We start from the raw sequence: 16,251 nt of genomic DNA, 5'->3' as shown, positions 1-16,251 counted from the left end.
AAGGGAAAAAGAATAGCTTTCCGAAAGATCTAGTGACTATACCTAGTCGTGGAGGACCTAAACTTACCCGCCCGGGTTATTTTGAGGCGATCACTCTAGAGAGTGTTGCCCAACCGGATAAGACTAAGCCATTCAGTTACCCGGCTGGGTGGCAATTCAGTAACAAGTATCATTTTATTTTACTTACTAATTCAAGTCACATATTTATTACTCCCTCCGTCCTAGATAATTTGTCCCAGTTTTTCATTTTAGTTCGTCCCACATAATTTGTCTCATTTCACTTTCACCATTTTTGGTAGTGGACCTCATATTTCACTAACTCATTCCTACTCACATTTTATTATAAAACTAATATATAAAAGTAGGACCCACATTTCACTAAATTTTTCAACTCACTTTTCATTATATTTCTTAAAACCTGTGCACGGTCAAAGTGTCCCAAATTATCTAGGACGGAGGGAGTATATCGGAATTAAACTACAAATGACCAGAGTTTACGTATAAGTAAAAAATTTGTCTTAAGTACCTCTATGAGATAATAACAACATTGACTTTTGTCAAAACACAAATGCAATAACTATCTTAGCACATATATACATTAATTATAAGACTAGGTCTAAAATTGGTCTTGTACGTTTGCCCCAAAAAATTTCGTTGGTCATACACATTAATTATGTTAGTTTTTTTTCATAAACAATATGCTTTGGTACTTGTTTAACAGTTCCGTAAAAAATAACAGTCAACCGCATTTTGACCTGATTGACTAGTTAAATATGGACAAACGCATATTGTCTAGGACCAAAAGCTAACAAATATAACATGTGTAGGATCAAATAGTTCTTTTGTGCAAATGTATAGGACCATTTGGACATTCCGACATGATTGACCATTAATTTTTTACTTAATTATTAAATATTGACAAAAACATAGTACTCCATGTGTATTCCATAAAAGATGTTACACTTCTTTTTTTGCACTCATTCTAAAAAAATGATATAAATAGTTAAAGTGGATATAGAGTAAAGTACGTGAGAGAATAATATAGAATAATGTAGAGAATAGTCTTTTAGTAAAAGAATGCACTTTGCACATTTTAGGTCCCTAAAGTAGAATAAATATCACCACAACGTCTAAATTTTTGTTTAATATCCTTAATTTTCGTTTTTGCCCTAGAACTTTAGAGCATCTCCAATGGCGGACGTCCGGTCGGACATCCGGTCGGACGTCGCGACTGGCGACCGGGACGTCCGCCATTGTGGCGTTTAGGGTCGGATACGGACGTCCCGTGAGGACGTCGGGTGTCCTCGGACGTCGGCGCGACGGGCGGGCGGACGTCCGCCATTGTGGCGTCCAGTCGGAAGTCCGGTCGGACGTTCCGTTTTTAATTTTTTTTTTTAAAAAAACTCTATATATACGGCTCGTTGAATTTTATTTCATTCGCACCACTTGTGTTAACAAGTTACTCTCTCTACATCTCTAATTTCAAGTATATCTAGAATGTCTAGTGAAAGTGATAGCGAGAATGAGTTGGAGGTCGTTGTTGAAGGTGCGATAGAGAGGCTGCTACAACAGAGGTTGCGGCAGCAGACGGCGGTACCTCGGCCGATCCATCGTTGAACCCAAGTACCCCGTGACCACATTGCTGCACATATTCGGTTGTATGCGGACTACTTCGCTCCGCAACCGCGTTTTGGGGAAGCCTTATTCCGGCGACGCTTTAGGATGCATCGTCTGTTGTTTCTGCACATCGTGGGTGCTTTAGAGAGAAGATACTTGTATTTTAGGATCAGAGAGGATGCAGCTGGCAAACCCGGACTCACGCCCTTGCAGAAGTGCACTGTCGCAATCAGACAACTGGCGTATGGAGGCGCGGCCGACATGTTTGACGAGTACCTCCACATTGGCGAGTCGACAACCGTCGAGTGTCTGCAGAATTTTTGCGCGGGCGTGAGAGCGATATTCGGGGAGCGGTATCTTCGGAGTCCGAGCCCCGAAGACTGCCAGATGCTGATAGATATGCATGGGTCGGTGCACGGGTTCCCTGGGATGTTGGGCAGCATAGATTGTATGCATTGGGAGTGGAAGAACTGCCCCGCCGCCTGGAAGGGGATGTACACTACCGGCTTCAAAGCCAAGCATCCCACGATGATCCTTGAAGCTGTAGCTGACTACCGGCTGTGGATATGGCATGCTTATTTTGGAGTCGCCGGGTCCAACAACGACATCAACGTTCTCCAGTCGTCGCCCCTGTTCAACGCTCAGTGCAATGGCATTGGTCCCGCCATCAGTTTCGTCGCCAACGGCAACCAGCATAATATGGGGCACTATTTGGCGGATGGGATATACCCAAACTGGCCCGTCTTTGTGAAGTCAATCAAGCATCCGCTCGGACAAAAGAAGACATACTTTGCGAGCCGTCAGGAAGCAGCGCGCAAGGATGTGGAACGGGCATTTGGTGTGCTCCAGAGTCGGTGGGCGGTTGTGAAGGGTCCTGCACGGCAGTGGTATATTCCCAACATCGGCGATATCATGTACGCATGTATCATAATGCACAACATGATTGTCGAAAATGAAGCTGCGGAACTGACTCAGTGGACCAACGAAGATGATACGGGTGCAGGTCCAAGTCACGGCGTGGCCACCGCAAATGTGAATATGGGGGTACCTCATGGAGAGGTCGCGCGGCTGCGTGCATTTGCCGACATGCGGCAAACAGATGCCCATGTTCGACTTCAGCAGGATATCATCGAAGAGGTTTGGACTCGGAGGGGTTGACGTGATAATGTATGAAGTTTTTTTTTATTAGTATGTAATTTTTTTTTTCGAATCATGTATGTTTTTCCGATGAAGTTGTTAATTTTTCCGATGAAGTTGTTAATTTTCCCGTAATTTTTTCGAATAATGTATGAGGTTTGGACTCGGAGGGGTTGACGTCAAATTTTATTTCCGTAAATGTAAATTGTTTTATTTGTAAATATATGATTTTTTTTATTGCGGGATGTCCTAGTGGGAAGGGCGATGGGAAGGGCGGACATAGGAGGGGATGTCCTAGTGACGTGGCAGTGGGATGGGAAGTCCTAGTGACGTGGCAGGAGGTGTTTTTGGGATGTCCCAGTGGGATGTCCGCCCACTGGAGATGCTCTTATAAGCATAAATGACTTTCTTTTCTTTTTCTCTCACTAGTGTTAACCCCTTTTGATGCACGACTCAAGTAATTTTTTATACTAATTTGAAATTATCAATAAATCAAATTGCCAGATTTAAATTTAACACATGACAATATAAATAGACATTTCAATATATTGAGAAATAGTATAACAAAAAGAAATAAGGCCATGTTTGGTTGCCAGGATTCTGTCTGGGAAAGTATTCTGATTCCTTAAATTTTAAATTCCTGTGTTTGTTTCGGTTTTTAATTAAACTGGGAAAGTAATCAAAATCCTGAAACAAGGAAAGTTAGTACAACTTTCCAAGATTCTGAATCCTAACATTTCTTAGGTATTCTTGTTCCCAGTTTTAGGATTCTTACATATTTAATGCAATATAGTATAGTTTTATTATTATTATTATTATTATTATTATTATTATTATTATTACAATGTTTTAAAAATAATTTAAAAGTATAAACCATGCCTAATTTCAGGATAATAAATAACTATAATTCAAATTATCATAATTATAACTATATTATTAATATTTATATTTAATTTTTATTATCATAATAATAATAATTTATTAAATAATTAAAAATAATTATAATTATATAATAATTATTACTTTATAAATTAGTAATTAACAATAAAATTGTAGTAAATTAAAAAATTTATTCAATTAAAACTTTAGTAAATATAATAATAATAATCTTATTTACTATATTATTATTATATATTATGATGTATAATCCATATTTAAACTATCCATCATAATAATAAATATAATAATATAATTATTATCATTTATAATAAATAATTTATTAAATAATATGTATTATTATTTTTTATAAATAAAAATGATAAGTATATTTTTAGTTTAGTGTTTAAATCAAATATTAACTTTAAAATCTTGATATTTTCCAAACACGGGAAAGTAAAGTTATTAGGAATCATATTCCCGAGATTCATTTTCCCAGGAATCATTTTCCTTGTCAACTTTACTTTCCTGCCAACCAAACATGGCCTAAGAGTAAAAGTCTTGAACAAAAATATTCTATCGTAAAAGAAATCAAAATCAACTCAATTCTAGCTATGTATACTACCTTAAGTTATTTAAATATGAATATATTACTAATAAGTTATAGTATAACTTGAATATTAAATATAAATAATTAAATTTATTTACAAATATAAATCTAAAATAATTTTTATATATTGCTATAGAATAATAAAAGAAATATAATAAATAAATATTTACTTAAATAAAAAAGAATTTAATTTTAATAAGAGTATAGGCCAAATGTGGTCCAAAACATATGGACGTTTTACGAATTTGGTCCTGAGCATTATCTTTTTGATTATCCGGTCCCTCACAAATGAACTCGGACCAGAATCAGTCCTAAATCAACGGCACCGTTAAACGGTGATTGCATTGTAATTCGAATTTAACCAAATTAAATTACTAATTGTAATTAGTTATACCAAATTAAGTTCATAATATCGATTAGCAAAAATTGGAAGAAACATAATATATTAAAACAAATACTACAAAATAAAACTTTTTCAAAATCAAAAGTTCCTGACTCAGCCACTAGAAAATGACGACTCCTTCATAAAAACGAAGTTATTCTTGTTCTTTTTCCCAAAGAAGTCCCGCTCCGACGAAGGCCCGATGCACCCCCCCGGGCCGCCTCAAAACCCGCTGCAACCCCCACCGCCTCAACTGGAAAATACAAACAAGCATTACAACAAAAACCCTAATTCATACATATAAACACTGCGTAATTTCTTTATGGCCTGATTGTTCTCTTCGATTGCTGTCAAAATCAAGTCTAAACGATCAGTTTCGGTCTCACCCGACGACGGTGAAGAGGTCACGACATCGTCGTCGTCCTCGATTGAGTCGATTGGCTCGCACCACCTAAAAAATTGACAATATTTTCTCTCACAAAGTACAGCTTCCCTTTACTCGGTTTGACATTGCTTCTCACGATTCAGAGTGAAAGCAAGTTTCTTGCAATTGCAAAATTTGTACCGGAATCGGAGGTCGCGACCACCGCTACTCTCGCCGGACCCTCTATTGTACAAAGAACGCTTCATAACTGTTCACGAACTGCAGTCGTCGCCGGACGCCGGACCCTCTGTTTGTCTTTGAAGAGAGGGAGGAAAAACGAAGAAGAAAGTGTTCGTCGTTGGTTATTTTATGTGTTTTTTACAAAAAAAAATTCATTTTTCCGAATTAATTAAAATGGTTAATTTGGTCAAAACCTGCGTAAATGCCGTTGACCGTCTGTTTTAGACGGCGCCGTTGACTTAGGACTGATCCTTGTCCGAGTTCATTTGTGAGGGACCAAATAATCAAAAAGATAATGTTCAGGACCAAATTCGTAAAACGACCATATGTTTGGGACTAGATTTGGTCTTTACTCTTTTAATAATTACTACTATATCATACTACTAGTATTATTCTACATAATCTAACCAATTAGAAGTACGGGGTGTGTTATATTGCTAACTCACATTTAAATTGTTAACTATAACTAAATGATAGCCATTAGATTTTCAAATTAAAGGCCAAGATCATTCATCATTCAACCCTTGAGAGCATCCACATCCGTGCTCTTGCCAACGAGCACAGATGTGGGCACGGACCCACTTTTACTCACTGCTCTTAGGCAAGAGCACAACACTCACATTTGTGCTCTTCCGGAAGGACATGCCCAAGAGTCCCATCGTTCTATTATTCAATTTAAATAAAAACATTTCCACAATATTAAAATGCATTAAAAATAACCGAAATAATATTACAAATTACAAAAAAATTAAAAAGTACATAATTAAAATCCTAAAAATTAAAAATTACATAATTAAATTCATAAAATTTAAAAACACCATTACTCGTGGCCGAATTTCCCCCAAATGGATGATGAATGTGTGTATTTATAGATGATTTTGGGATTAAATTTTTTTTAAAAAAAATTCAAAAAAAAAATTCAAAAAAAATGGTAATAAAATCTGTATATTTTTTGGAATCCAAAAATATATATTTTTTAATTTTTGGTATTATTTTCAATTTTTAAAAAAAAGAAAAAAGAAAAAAGAAAATGCCAACGGCCAATAGAAACGCGCTATGTCGCCCTGTTCACTGGCACGGACGTGCTCTTAGCTAAGAGCAGCGTCGTGCCAGCGACAAGAGCGCAGCAGTGCCGTGCCAGACGGACGGACCACAGTGTGCTCTCCACTGTGGATGCTCTGGGTATCAATATCATGAAAAAAATATCAATTAGGGTATTAATGTCAATTAACAATAAATTAGTTATAACTAATTTTTGAAAAATATCCAAAAACTTTAAATGCATATAACTATCTCGATTTAAATTATTTTTTCGCATGACATATATCAAATTAAAGATAATTTTATAAGGATTCCAACAAAATCCAACATGCATATGTTTCGATGTCAAAATTTGATAATTTTTTTGTAAATATTCATAAATTTTGTTAAAAGTTTTATATCAATACACATCATATAATATGTCAATACAATGCTTGTACGATGTCAATATGAAATTGTATTGACGTTGTCATGTCTTTGTGTTGACGTATTTCATACACTGTATTGATATTATGTTTCTAAATCTTAAATTTGATAGTTGCTATTATATTTTTAATATTAAAAAATAAAAAACGAAATTACACATGGCAAATAATAGATTAAAAATTTTATAAAATCATACGGTCTTAAATTAATTATAGTTAGCAATTAAATGATAGATTTACGATCACTTCGTACAGTATTATATTCCAAATCAAGAAGGCCAAACTGAAACTAATGGAGTACTAAAATTTACTAAATTGAAAAACAATTTAATTCAAAGCCCAAATTTGGAGTAGAATCCAACCCACCAAATTCCTAATTAAATTGGTGCCTATCTCTTTCTCTCTCTCTTCCTCACCGGCGAGTCGAAACCCTCACTGCCTGCCTCGCCGCTCACCGCCCTGTCTCACCGGCTCTCCTTCTCGCCGGACCGCTAGCACCCGACACAACGCGAGCGTTTCCATCATCATTCCGAAGCTACCATGGAGGTAATTCAGTCTCTATGAATTTCAGTTCTCAAGTTCGATCATAAATTTACTGGTCGGATAGGATCGTTTACAAGCATAATTTGATTCATTTTATTGAAAATTTTGCATAGATTCGTGGGAAGGTTATTGAGTTTATACTCGCCCTTTATGTTGGTTGTTTTTAGCGCTGTTAATACCATAGTAGTTTTGAAACAAAATTGGTACTATAAGGTTATTAGTGTTTGATTATGAAGCTCTCAAGCTCGCAGTTTGCGTTTTCATGGTGCGATAGAAATCACCAAAACCAATCGCGTGTTGTTACAGACCTTTGAAAATTGAAATTCTTCGATGTATTGATTGTGTGGGAGCTTCGTGGGATTTGATAGATTAGGCAAGTGGTTGAGTAAGTAGTTTTATTTTTTGTCCAATTACAGGATGATTACTTTGGCAAATGTTAGATTTCTTGTATTCAGCAATTAGTTTTCATTTTGACATTGAATTTCCAACTTTTTTTATCCACTTCCATGCATAAATATAAATATGTCTTTGGAAGTGGGATTGGAAGAAACTACACTTCTCCCTGCCTTTTTAAGTGAGTAATTTCTTGCATTTTGAAGCAACAAATAGTTTCCATTTGCGGTGACAGTCAAACAATGCTTTGTTGAATTGTGTTTGGGATGAACAGAGGCTATATAAATGCAGTACATTTGTATCACTAGCTTATGCATCCCTTTCTTTTGCGATCAAAACTTTCAATTGATTTATTTTTCTGAAATATGCACGTGGCATAGCTCGTAACATGTAAATTTTTTCATTTCATATACAGACACATGGGAGTATTGCTAATGATCTCTATTCAAATATCCTGGAATCATCAAGTGTTGATTCAGATAGAAGAATTAATACAGTCCAAGTGAATGATAATTTCCATGGTATGAGTACTATTATTGCCTTTGTTACTCTACTCTTTGTTTTTTAAAATAGGAGCTTATCTTAATCCTCTTTTTAATAAAAACTCTCGTTTTGTTTGAAAGAATGACAATAGATCCGGCAAAGTACTTATATGCAGCTTGCAACTTTGCTTGATTCACATTGACAAAGCACTGACTGAGAATCTGCATCCATGTATATCTAGCCATTAAGCCTCATATTGTTAATTGCCCTCTATCTAGCAAACTCTTTAATCTTTTTACGTGTAAGTATAAAATTGATAGTTTTCATTCTTCAGCCCTTATTTTAATAGCTAAGATACCCTTTGGGGCACAAATCGATAAAACTCTTCATAAGAATAAACAAATTCTAACTATTGAGGAAGACAGTAAGTTATTTCATTGCATCACTTGACATTTGCTTTCTTGATGGTTTGGCTTTATTTTTATGTTCTTATTGCTTTTCTTTGTTTGGTCTCAGAAAGCAATGCAGATGACTTGTGGTATGATGATGACTCTTGTGAAGATTCTGTTGAAAAATCGAGTAAAGCACTCGATATGGACAGGGAGTGGAATAGGAGGCATGATCAATTCCACACGGTATTCTTATAATAATATACCTCATCTCCCTTTACCATTTGGTGCTCACGGCATTGGCAATTTGGCATTGTCTCCTTTCGCCTGAAGTTCCCAAATCATCTCTTCATTATTTATCTTTTGTAGTTAGGCTACCGTGATGGTCTCATTGCTGGCAAGGAGACTGCCTTACAAGAAGGGTTCAATATCGGTTTCAAGGATTCTGTGCTTACTGGATACAATTGGGGTCTTGTGAGAGGGATTAGTAGGTAATTTTATGCTCAGCTTTTGAAATTCTTGCACCTGACTTTCATTTACAGAAAGAAAAGATGAACATCTGATGCCTATGATTTTATCTTTGAAGTGCTATGGCTTCCTTGCCCAGTGCCTTGAAGGAAAAGTTGGTTGAAACAGAGGAAACTCGAAAAAGAATCCAACAGTTGCACGAGTCTGTGCAGTGCATCTCATCAGCAGAATCTTTAAAACTGTTCTATGAAGAACAGAAAAGGAAATCACTGAAGCAGGAAACAGCTGAACCCCGTTCCAGTGAAACCAATCAAAGCTCGGATGCAGGTGTTCTTGAGAATTACAAGGTACAGCTTCAGTCGATTCTTCACGAATCTCCTCTGATTGAAGGCCATTTGAAAATAACTCCTTAATTTTGCTTCCATAGGAAGTAGGAGTATATTGAAAGATCTTTTCACATAGTGAAAAACTGATGTTGTTACAGGCAAAGTGTAATTCCTCCAAGATTTTATCATATTGCGCAACTGTTTCAAAGTTTATCTAACAAGCTTTTTACTTAGCTTTTTTCCTATTTACATTGTAATGTGGAAACACCCCCACCCTCTCCCAACAACAAAAACTCATTTATATGCAGCAATCAGTAGCACCATTAAAATGGGAGAAGCCAGAAAAATAAAGTAGGGGATGGCTTGATTGAATCCACCTTCATCCACTTCAGCCTCTTTTAATGGATAATTTGTCTTCTGCTGTATAAATGCGTTGAAATAACTTTGATAACCCGAGCTATGCGAAGGACGAGCCATGCTGCTAACCTTCATCATTTCCATTGCCTGCAAAATGCAAATGTAAACTGAGGTTATGGAGTATATCATATGCATCTATACTATAATAAATCAAGCTAAACGAAGTGGTGGTATTATGCTTATAGTTACAAATCATGACTTGCATTTTAGCAAGATTGTCTACTCCAAACTTCTTAAATTTTACAAATTATTTACCTCGAAGCCAAAGGCGAACTGCCGAGCCTTCTTGCTTATTTTAGGACTGGGGTGAGACTGAAGCTTCTCATACATGAGACGGGCCTCATTGGATCTGTCGTGCAATATTTCACACACAAGGTGTCAGTGCTAAACATCAATTTAAGCACAAAAAAAGGAAGAAGAGTTTTCTGATAATGGAATGCGGATATACCCTGCATTCACTTAGGAAAATGAAGTTCAAGTGAAACTAAATGAAGTGATGTAAATTGGGCTCGAAGAATTTCTTTAACATAGTATTTGTGGAAAGGAGTAAAAATTCGACCTGTTGAGTGAGTCCTGACATATAGACCATTGCAGAGCTGCTAATCCATGAAGTTCGCTCTGCAAGATGTAAGTGTGCTTATCCAACACCTTTTTTCTTTACATTGGGTGGTTTTTTTTGTGGGAGGGAACACAATCAATTAACAAAAAACAGTCACCTTGAACGGCAGCTTCTCCATGACTCTTTCATAAAAGGGCGACGCCTCCTTCAGCTTGCCGAGATCCATCAATGAGTCACCATCCTTCAATGCCTATGTATGATCACACTCTATAACTAAGGAGTGTTATAACTATAATCACATTTCACCACTATGGTATAATAATCATGCCAAAATTTATGCTATTAATATATGCAGGATTTTGTAACCTTGCTAGTTGCTATACAGTCCGAAATTGTGAAAGAATAAATAGCCTGAAGGATGCAAATTTATTTTAATTATGATTTATGGCTTGCCTCTGAAAATTCCTACATCTGAGATCTAAATAGGTTCACTCCTAAAAAGATGTTTCTTGAGCTGATGTCTAAAGAATAAAACTACGATGTGAGAAACACATTTTACGGGTGAGCCTAGCCAGATATCTAATGCCAGAATTTCATCTGGCTATGATTACAGAACTTTGCAGAGTTCAGATTATTTCAAACATAAATTGAAGTTGAGATCATAAATCAGACACAGAATAATGTGAAGGTCATAAACTATAATTAAGAACTTAATAATACTATAAAAACTAGTTGAGCCAATAACTGTTCCAAGATGGAAAAGTTATTCCCATGTTAAATCATACCTTCTCACATTCAGATTTTAATTCCGGATCAATGTTTAGACCATATTGTCTCTTGTAAGCAGCTAGCAACTGCATTGTACGTTCGTCTTTGGCAGCCCTTTCCTCTGCAGTTTCAAGTGCGTCCCCGGGCCGTAAAGTTCTCCCACCACCAAACTGAAAAGATATTGGACTATATATATTACGGGCGTTTGCTTTCATGCTTGATAAGATATAGTATGATCGAGTATTTTTTACTCTCATTACTAAGATGTCTCTAACCCAACCTTTAGAATGAACACGAATCAAGCAAAATTAGCTCAAACTATAAAAATTACCAGACCTTGAGATTAAGATTGTAAACAAAGGATTAACCTATATTTTGATCTATCTAATTCAATTACCAAAAGTAAACTGTTCCTAAATATGTAACCTAAAAATAGATTAAATAGTTTATTGATGGAAAATATTCACTAATGACTATCAGTACTCATAAGTTTTACAGAAAGTTAAGTATCACCAATTAGGATAAATTAGATAAAGCCACTAAACAAGTTTTTTCTAAATCTCTGACTGTTTAGTAAAGTATTCAACCTAATTTTGAGGCTAGTTCTATAAGTCATATTACTTCATTATCATAATCACTAAACTCGAGTCACCAATGTAAGAAGCTGAAGAGGCATCATACATACTGTTTTTGAAATGTTGTTTGGTCTTGGAAAGACTCCCCAAGTGGAAACCTTTGGCTTATAGAGATCCACATCGTTTTCTTCGACTTGGGGTACTGATTTATCACCAAACTTGCTCGTGTCTCCAACAATAATCTCTACCTCGGGCAACTTCCCACCCGGAAAAGGGTCCGACAACGGAATTAAACCAGCCGGCAAGCCTCTACCACTCTTCTTATCCGCAAACCCCAGTCCCATAAAATCAGTACTTGAAACCTTGAGCTCATCCTTCTTACCAGAATTCTTATCTCCACCACTTCTCCCATCCCCTCTCTTAAGCCCTATAATCAGATGAAGATCAAATATTGACGCCTAAACCAAATGATTGCTTTTGATCAAATACAATAGAATAGATGCTTGTTTTGTCCTCGATTTCAAACCAAATAATGGCAGCCAATTATATCAATCAAGTAAAAGCCCAAACTACATCTATATCTAAGATGCACATATCAATGCAGGGAAAATCGGGTATCTAGGCTAGTTTGCCTTTAAGATTACGTAAATGTACCCATTTTGTTATCTATTCCATAAATGGGAAAAACGCCAACCGCATTGGCGTTTCTATAAGTAAATACGCCAACAACATTGGCGTTTTATAATCTCGTCGTATTGTAGCTGTATTTTCGCCAAATACAGCAACGTAAAAAACGCCAACTTAATTGGCGTTTTACAAGAAAAAACGTCAACTGTGTTGGCGTGTTTAATTTAAAAAACGCCAACGGAGTCGGCGTGTTCAATTTAAAAAACGCTAATGACATTGGCGTGTTTAACAATTAAACACGCCATCCGCGTAGGCGTGTATAGATAAAACGCCAACTAGTATGGCGTGTTTTAGTTATGCAAGTATAAAACGCCAACTGGGTTGGCGTTTTTAATTAAACACGAGCAGTGTTCACTTTTATTGGCATATTAGTTTATATTAAAAGTCCAATCAATTTTAAAACTCAATCGTCAAAGGAGATGCTTTGAAAAGTGTGTTGTATTAAACTCTATTTTTATATAGAGAGTGTAAACCAATTAGTTTTCAATAAAATAAATGGGTATTAGTATTAACTAATTTTAAATCAAATTATAGATATTTACGATCCCTCTAATTTTCTTTTGAATTACATTTAATGGGTGCAGCTGATGGTGAGACCGTGGAGTGGTTCTACAACTTCTGCTGGTGATCTCTATCCCACAATCAATTGTTCTAATTGGGATCTATATAGATTTTAAGTTGTGAAATAATATGAATGAAAATATTCCTAGTAGGATCATAATTTTATATATTAATTTTATAATTATATACAAATGAAATGAATGAGTCGAATATAAGATTACTTATCAAATAGTATCATAAATTTTCATTTTACCATTTATGGATATTTACCAATTAATTTCTATCTATTTATAACACTTTCTCTATCTAATGAAATAAATTTATTTTCCACTAACAATACTTTTTGCTTCTAATCTCTCTTTTCTTTTACCAATTTTATCATATTAAAACTCATGCATAACAAAGACTATTTTATAAGATAATGTAACACATTTTTCTTTGAATAAAAAAACTGTAAATTTTAATCAGCCTCATTTGGATACTATAATTATTCTACCAGTTGTCATCATAACCATCCTTAAGGGTGTCCACAGAGGGCGCAAGTACAAGTCACGGTGTTGCCTCCGCGCCGATCCAGATGGGCGTACCACGGAGCAATGAATCTTTGATACAACGCTTCGCTGATATGCGCAGGACCACATCACATAACACACTGCAGGCCGATTTGATTGAAGAAGTGTGGGCACGTAGGGGAGGTGGTGGCGCTGTGTAAACATGTTAGTGATTTGTACTAGATTAAATGTAGTGTGTAATTTTAATTTTAATTTGAATTTAGTGTGTAATTTTAATTTTAATTTTAATTTTAATTTTATTCTTAATTTTAATTTTATTTTTATTTTTAATTCGTATAGTCGTCTTCTTCTAATTACGTATAGGCCGATAAATTTGTTCATAATTACTTGAAACATTTATAAAATGAAAGTTGATTATAAAATTTGGGGGCTATTGGAGGTGTCCACTATAGTGGCGGATACAAAATTTTGGGGCTATGGACAACAAAATTGGGGCTATGGATAAAAACTAGGGCGGGGCTATTGGGCGTGTTCGCCTTACAGTGGACACTCTAATATATCACTGAAGTGCGAGAAAGCTTGCGTGTGTCATCATAACCATCATAGAGTTTAATACAACACACTTTTCAAAGCATCTACTTTGACGATTGAGTTTTAAAATTGATTGGACTTTTAATATAAACTAATATGCCAATAAAAGTGAACACATTTAATGCAGTTGGTGTGTTTAATTAAAAACGCCAACCCAGTTGGCGTTTTATACTTGCGCTCGTCCTTCAAATTTTTGCCAACGGAAAACAGATATTCTGTATAGAGACGCCAGTCCCGTTGGCGTTTAACTAAACATGCCATTCAAGTTGGCGTTTTATCTATACACGCTTACGCAGATGGCGTGTTTAATTGTTAAACACGCCAATGTCATTGGCGTTTTTAACAAATACTGTATTCCAATACAATACAGCGGCATACGATGCTAAATTGTAAAACGCCAATGTAGGTGGCGTCTTCACTTGAAAAACGCCAATGAAGGTGGCGTTTTCACTTACAAAAACGCCAATATGAATGGCGTTTTTCCCATTTATGGAATAGATAACAAAATGAGTACATTTACGTAATCTTAAAGGCAAACTAGCCTAGAAACCCGATTTTCCCTATCAATGCAACTTATTTAATTAACTTCTAGTTGAGATCAATAAACCCCAATTAGGGGTTGATTATAAACCCTAATTCAACAATCCAGCAACAAAAGAAGTACCTGAGACTAAGTTTTGGCTGTCTGCAACTCCGCCATTATCATCCCCTGTTTTCTTCTTATATTCCTTTGCCTTCTCCAATGCGAGTTTAACCGATAGAGGAATCTCCTTTCCCCCTACGGAATCTCCACCGCTCTCTGCATCCGAAGCAACCTTTTCATTCTCTACGAGATTTTTGCTTTGTTGGTACTGTTTTGCGTTATCTACAGCCAAAGGAACATCCATTTCCACATTACCATCCTCGATTTGTTTGAAATTGTCCTTCTCTTCACCGATTTCAGGCGCTTGGACGATCTTCGGAGCTGGAACGCCGGATTTTACAGAGTTTTTGTACGATTTAGCTTTGGCCAATGCAAGTTTAACAGGATCTTGTTCAGAATTTTGCGAAGATTCTGCATTTGAGGATTGAATTTTTGAGGTTTTAGATGTTGGGAAGCTCTTGTATTGCAGAGAGGGAGTGAAATTGTTCTTGTTGATTGGAGTGAGGGAGGAGAGGAATTGAGGCTGTGTGAATGAGGCCATGAAGATGATGAATGATGACTGGTTTCAAAGAAATTAGCGGTAGAATTCCCAGTGAAGAAGCAGCTCATTACACGAGCAAATTCAGCCACAGAGAGAAGTAGAAAATCTGGACCAATAATCCATTGAACACCACATAAAAAATGACTCGTTGTGAATATGCACAATAGCCTAATTACTACTCAAAATGTCACATTATTACATGTTCATATAATTTCAAAATGACTTACACTTAATCATAGAATATTTTCATTCAATTTTATTATGATTATACGAGCAATTGCCTATTACGGTATCGACGTCATCGGCTTAAATTACCTCAAAACGAGGTAATTGCAACATGCATACAAAACGTTTAATCATTATTGTGTGTTGCATATGTAAGTGATACATGTCGTCATTGAGCATTTGATGATGTTAAATGCAGGCTATGTGTCATCTGAGCCATTAGATTAAATTACCTCAAAGCGGGATAATGACACCATTCATGTAAAAAGTTTCACCATAATTATAAATTGTTTCATCGGGTTTCCTAAAGTGCAATTCATGTTACCTTATATAGATTAAATATACAACCACCCTATTCATAAAGACCCTTACCAGCTCAAAACCCACTAAATTGGTTAAGGGTATTAGAGCATCCACACCGGAGAGCACACTATTGTCCGTCCGTCCGTGCCAGCGGCACGGCATCGCTGTCCGCCGCTGCGCTCTTGCTGCTGGCACGGCGCTGCTCTTAGCTAAGAGTACGTCCGTGCCAGCGAGCAAGGCGACGTAGCGCGTTTTTATTGACCGTCAGTATTTTTTTTATTAAAAAATCGAAAATAATACCATAAATTAAAAAAAAATATTTTTGGATTCCAAAAAATATACAGATTTTATTACCATTTTTTTGAATTTTTTTACAAAAATTTAATCCAAAAATCATCTATAAATACACACATTCATCATCCATTTGGGCGAAATTCGACCACGAGTAGTGGGTTTTTTAAATTTTATGAATTTAATTATGTAATTTTTAATTTTAAGGATTTAAAATATGTAATTTTTAATTTTTAAGACTTTAATGAAGAAAATTTTAATTTTTAGGATTTTAATTATGTAAT

The 16,251-nt window shown here is 35.8% G+C and overlaps 2 protein-coding genes across 4 annotated transcripts; one reads left to right on the top strand and one right to left on the bottom strand.

Annotated features, from left to right (window-relative positions):
• Positions 1 to 7,041: 7,041 nt before the first annotated feature.
• LOC121759211 lies at positions 7,042 to 9,527 on the top strand. The gene is made up of 5 exons (XM_042154716.1): positions 7,042 to 7,238; positions 8,044 to 8,149; positions 8,628 to 8,746; positions 8,870 to 8,991; positions 9,087 to 9,527. The coding sequence occupies exons 1-5, from the start codon at positions 7,233 to 7,235 to the stop codon at positions 9,379 to 9,381; spliced, it is 648 nt and encodes a 215-aa protein (XP_042010650.1). The 5' UTR covers positions 7,042 to 7,232; the 3' UTR covers positions 9,382 to 9,527.
• On the bottom strand, positions 9,464 to 15,297 carry LOC121759210. Of its 3 annotated transcripts, XM_042154715.1 has the most exons (8): positions 14,863 to 15,296; positions 14,629 to 14,763; positions 11,724 to 12,040; positions 11,056 to 11,208; positions 10,428 to 10,520; positions 10,271 to 10,329; positions 9,967 to 10,060; positions 9,464 to 9,798 (listed from the first exon to the last, which is right to left on the bottom strand). In XM_042154715.1, exons 1-8 carry the CDS (start codon positions 15,146 to 15,148, stop codon positions 9,589 to 9,591), a joined length of 1,347 nt encoding a protein of 448 aa, XP_042010649.1. In that variant the 5' UTR covers positions 15,149 to 15,296; the 3' UTR covers positions 9,464 to 9,588. The 3 variants fall into 3 exon arrangements, with proteins under 3 accessions (XP_042010649.1, XP_042010648.1, XP_042010647.1); XM_042154714.1 differs by having other exon boundaries at positions 10,428 to 10,511; positions 14,629 to 15,297; XM_042154713.1 differs by having other exon boundaries at positions 14,629 to 15,295.
• Between the last annotated feature and the right edge of the window lie 954 nt (positions 15,298 to 16,251).

The sequence above is a fragment of the Salvia splendens genome, chromosome 12 (assembly GCF_004379255.2).
Source record: "Salvia splendens isolate huo1 chromosome 12, SspV2, whole genome shotgun sequence".
Taxonomy (NCBI): Eukaryota; Viridiplantae; Streptophyta; class Magnoliopsida; order Lamiales; family Lamiaceae; genus Salvia; species Salvia splendens.
Note: the sequence above shows the minus strand (reverse complement) of the source record. Positions and strands in the feature narration are given on the sequence as shown.

Excerpts from the sequence above, each read along its gene's own strand:
- LOC121759211 (XM_042154716.1), top strand. Across the intron at positions 8,747-8,869 it reads GGCATGATCAATTCCACACG|TTAGGCTACCGTGATGGTCT; the intron begins GTATTCTTATAA and ends TATCTTTTGTAG. Across the intron at positions 8,992-9,086 it reads CTTGTGAGAGGGATTAGTAG|TGCTATGGCTTCCTTGCCCA; the intron begins GTAATTTTATGC and ends TTATCTTTGAAG.
- LOC121759210 (XM_042154713.1), bottom strand. The coding sequence starts at position 15,148 with ATGGCCTCATTCACACAGCCTCAATTCCTCTCCTCCCTCACTCCAATC. Across the intron at positions 12,041-14,628 it reads CAGCCAAAACTTAGTCTCAG|GGCTTAAGAGAGGGGATGGG; the intron begins GTACTTCTTTTG and ends ATCTGATTATAG. Across the intron at positions 10,521-11,055 it reads TAAAATCTGAATGTGAGAAG|GCATTGAAGGATGGTGACTC; the intron begins GTATGATTTAAC and ends GATCATACATAG.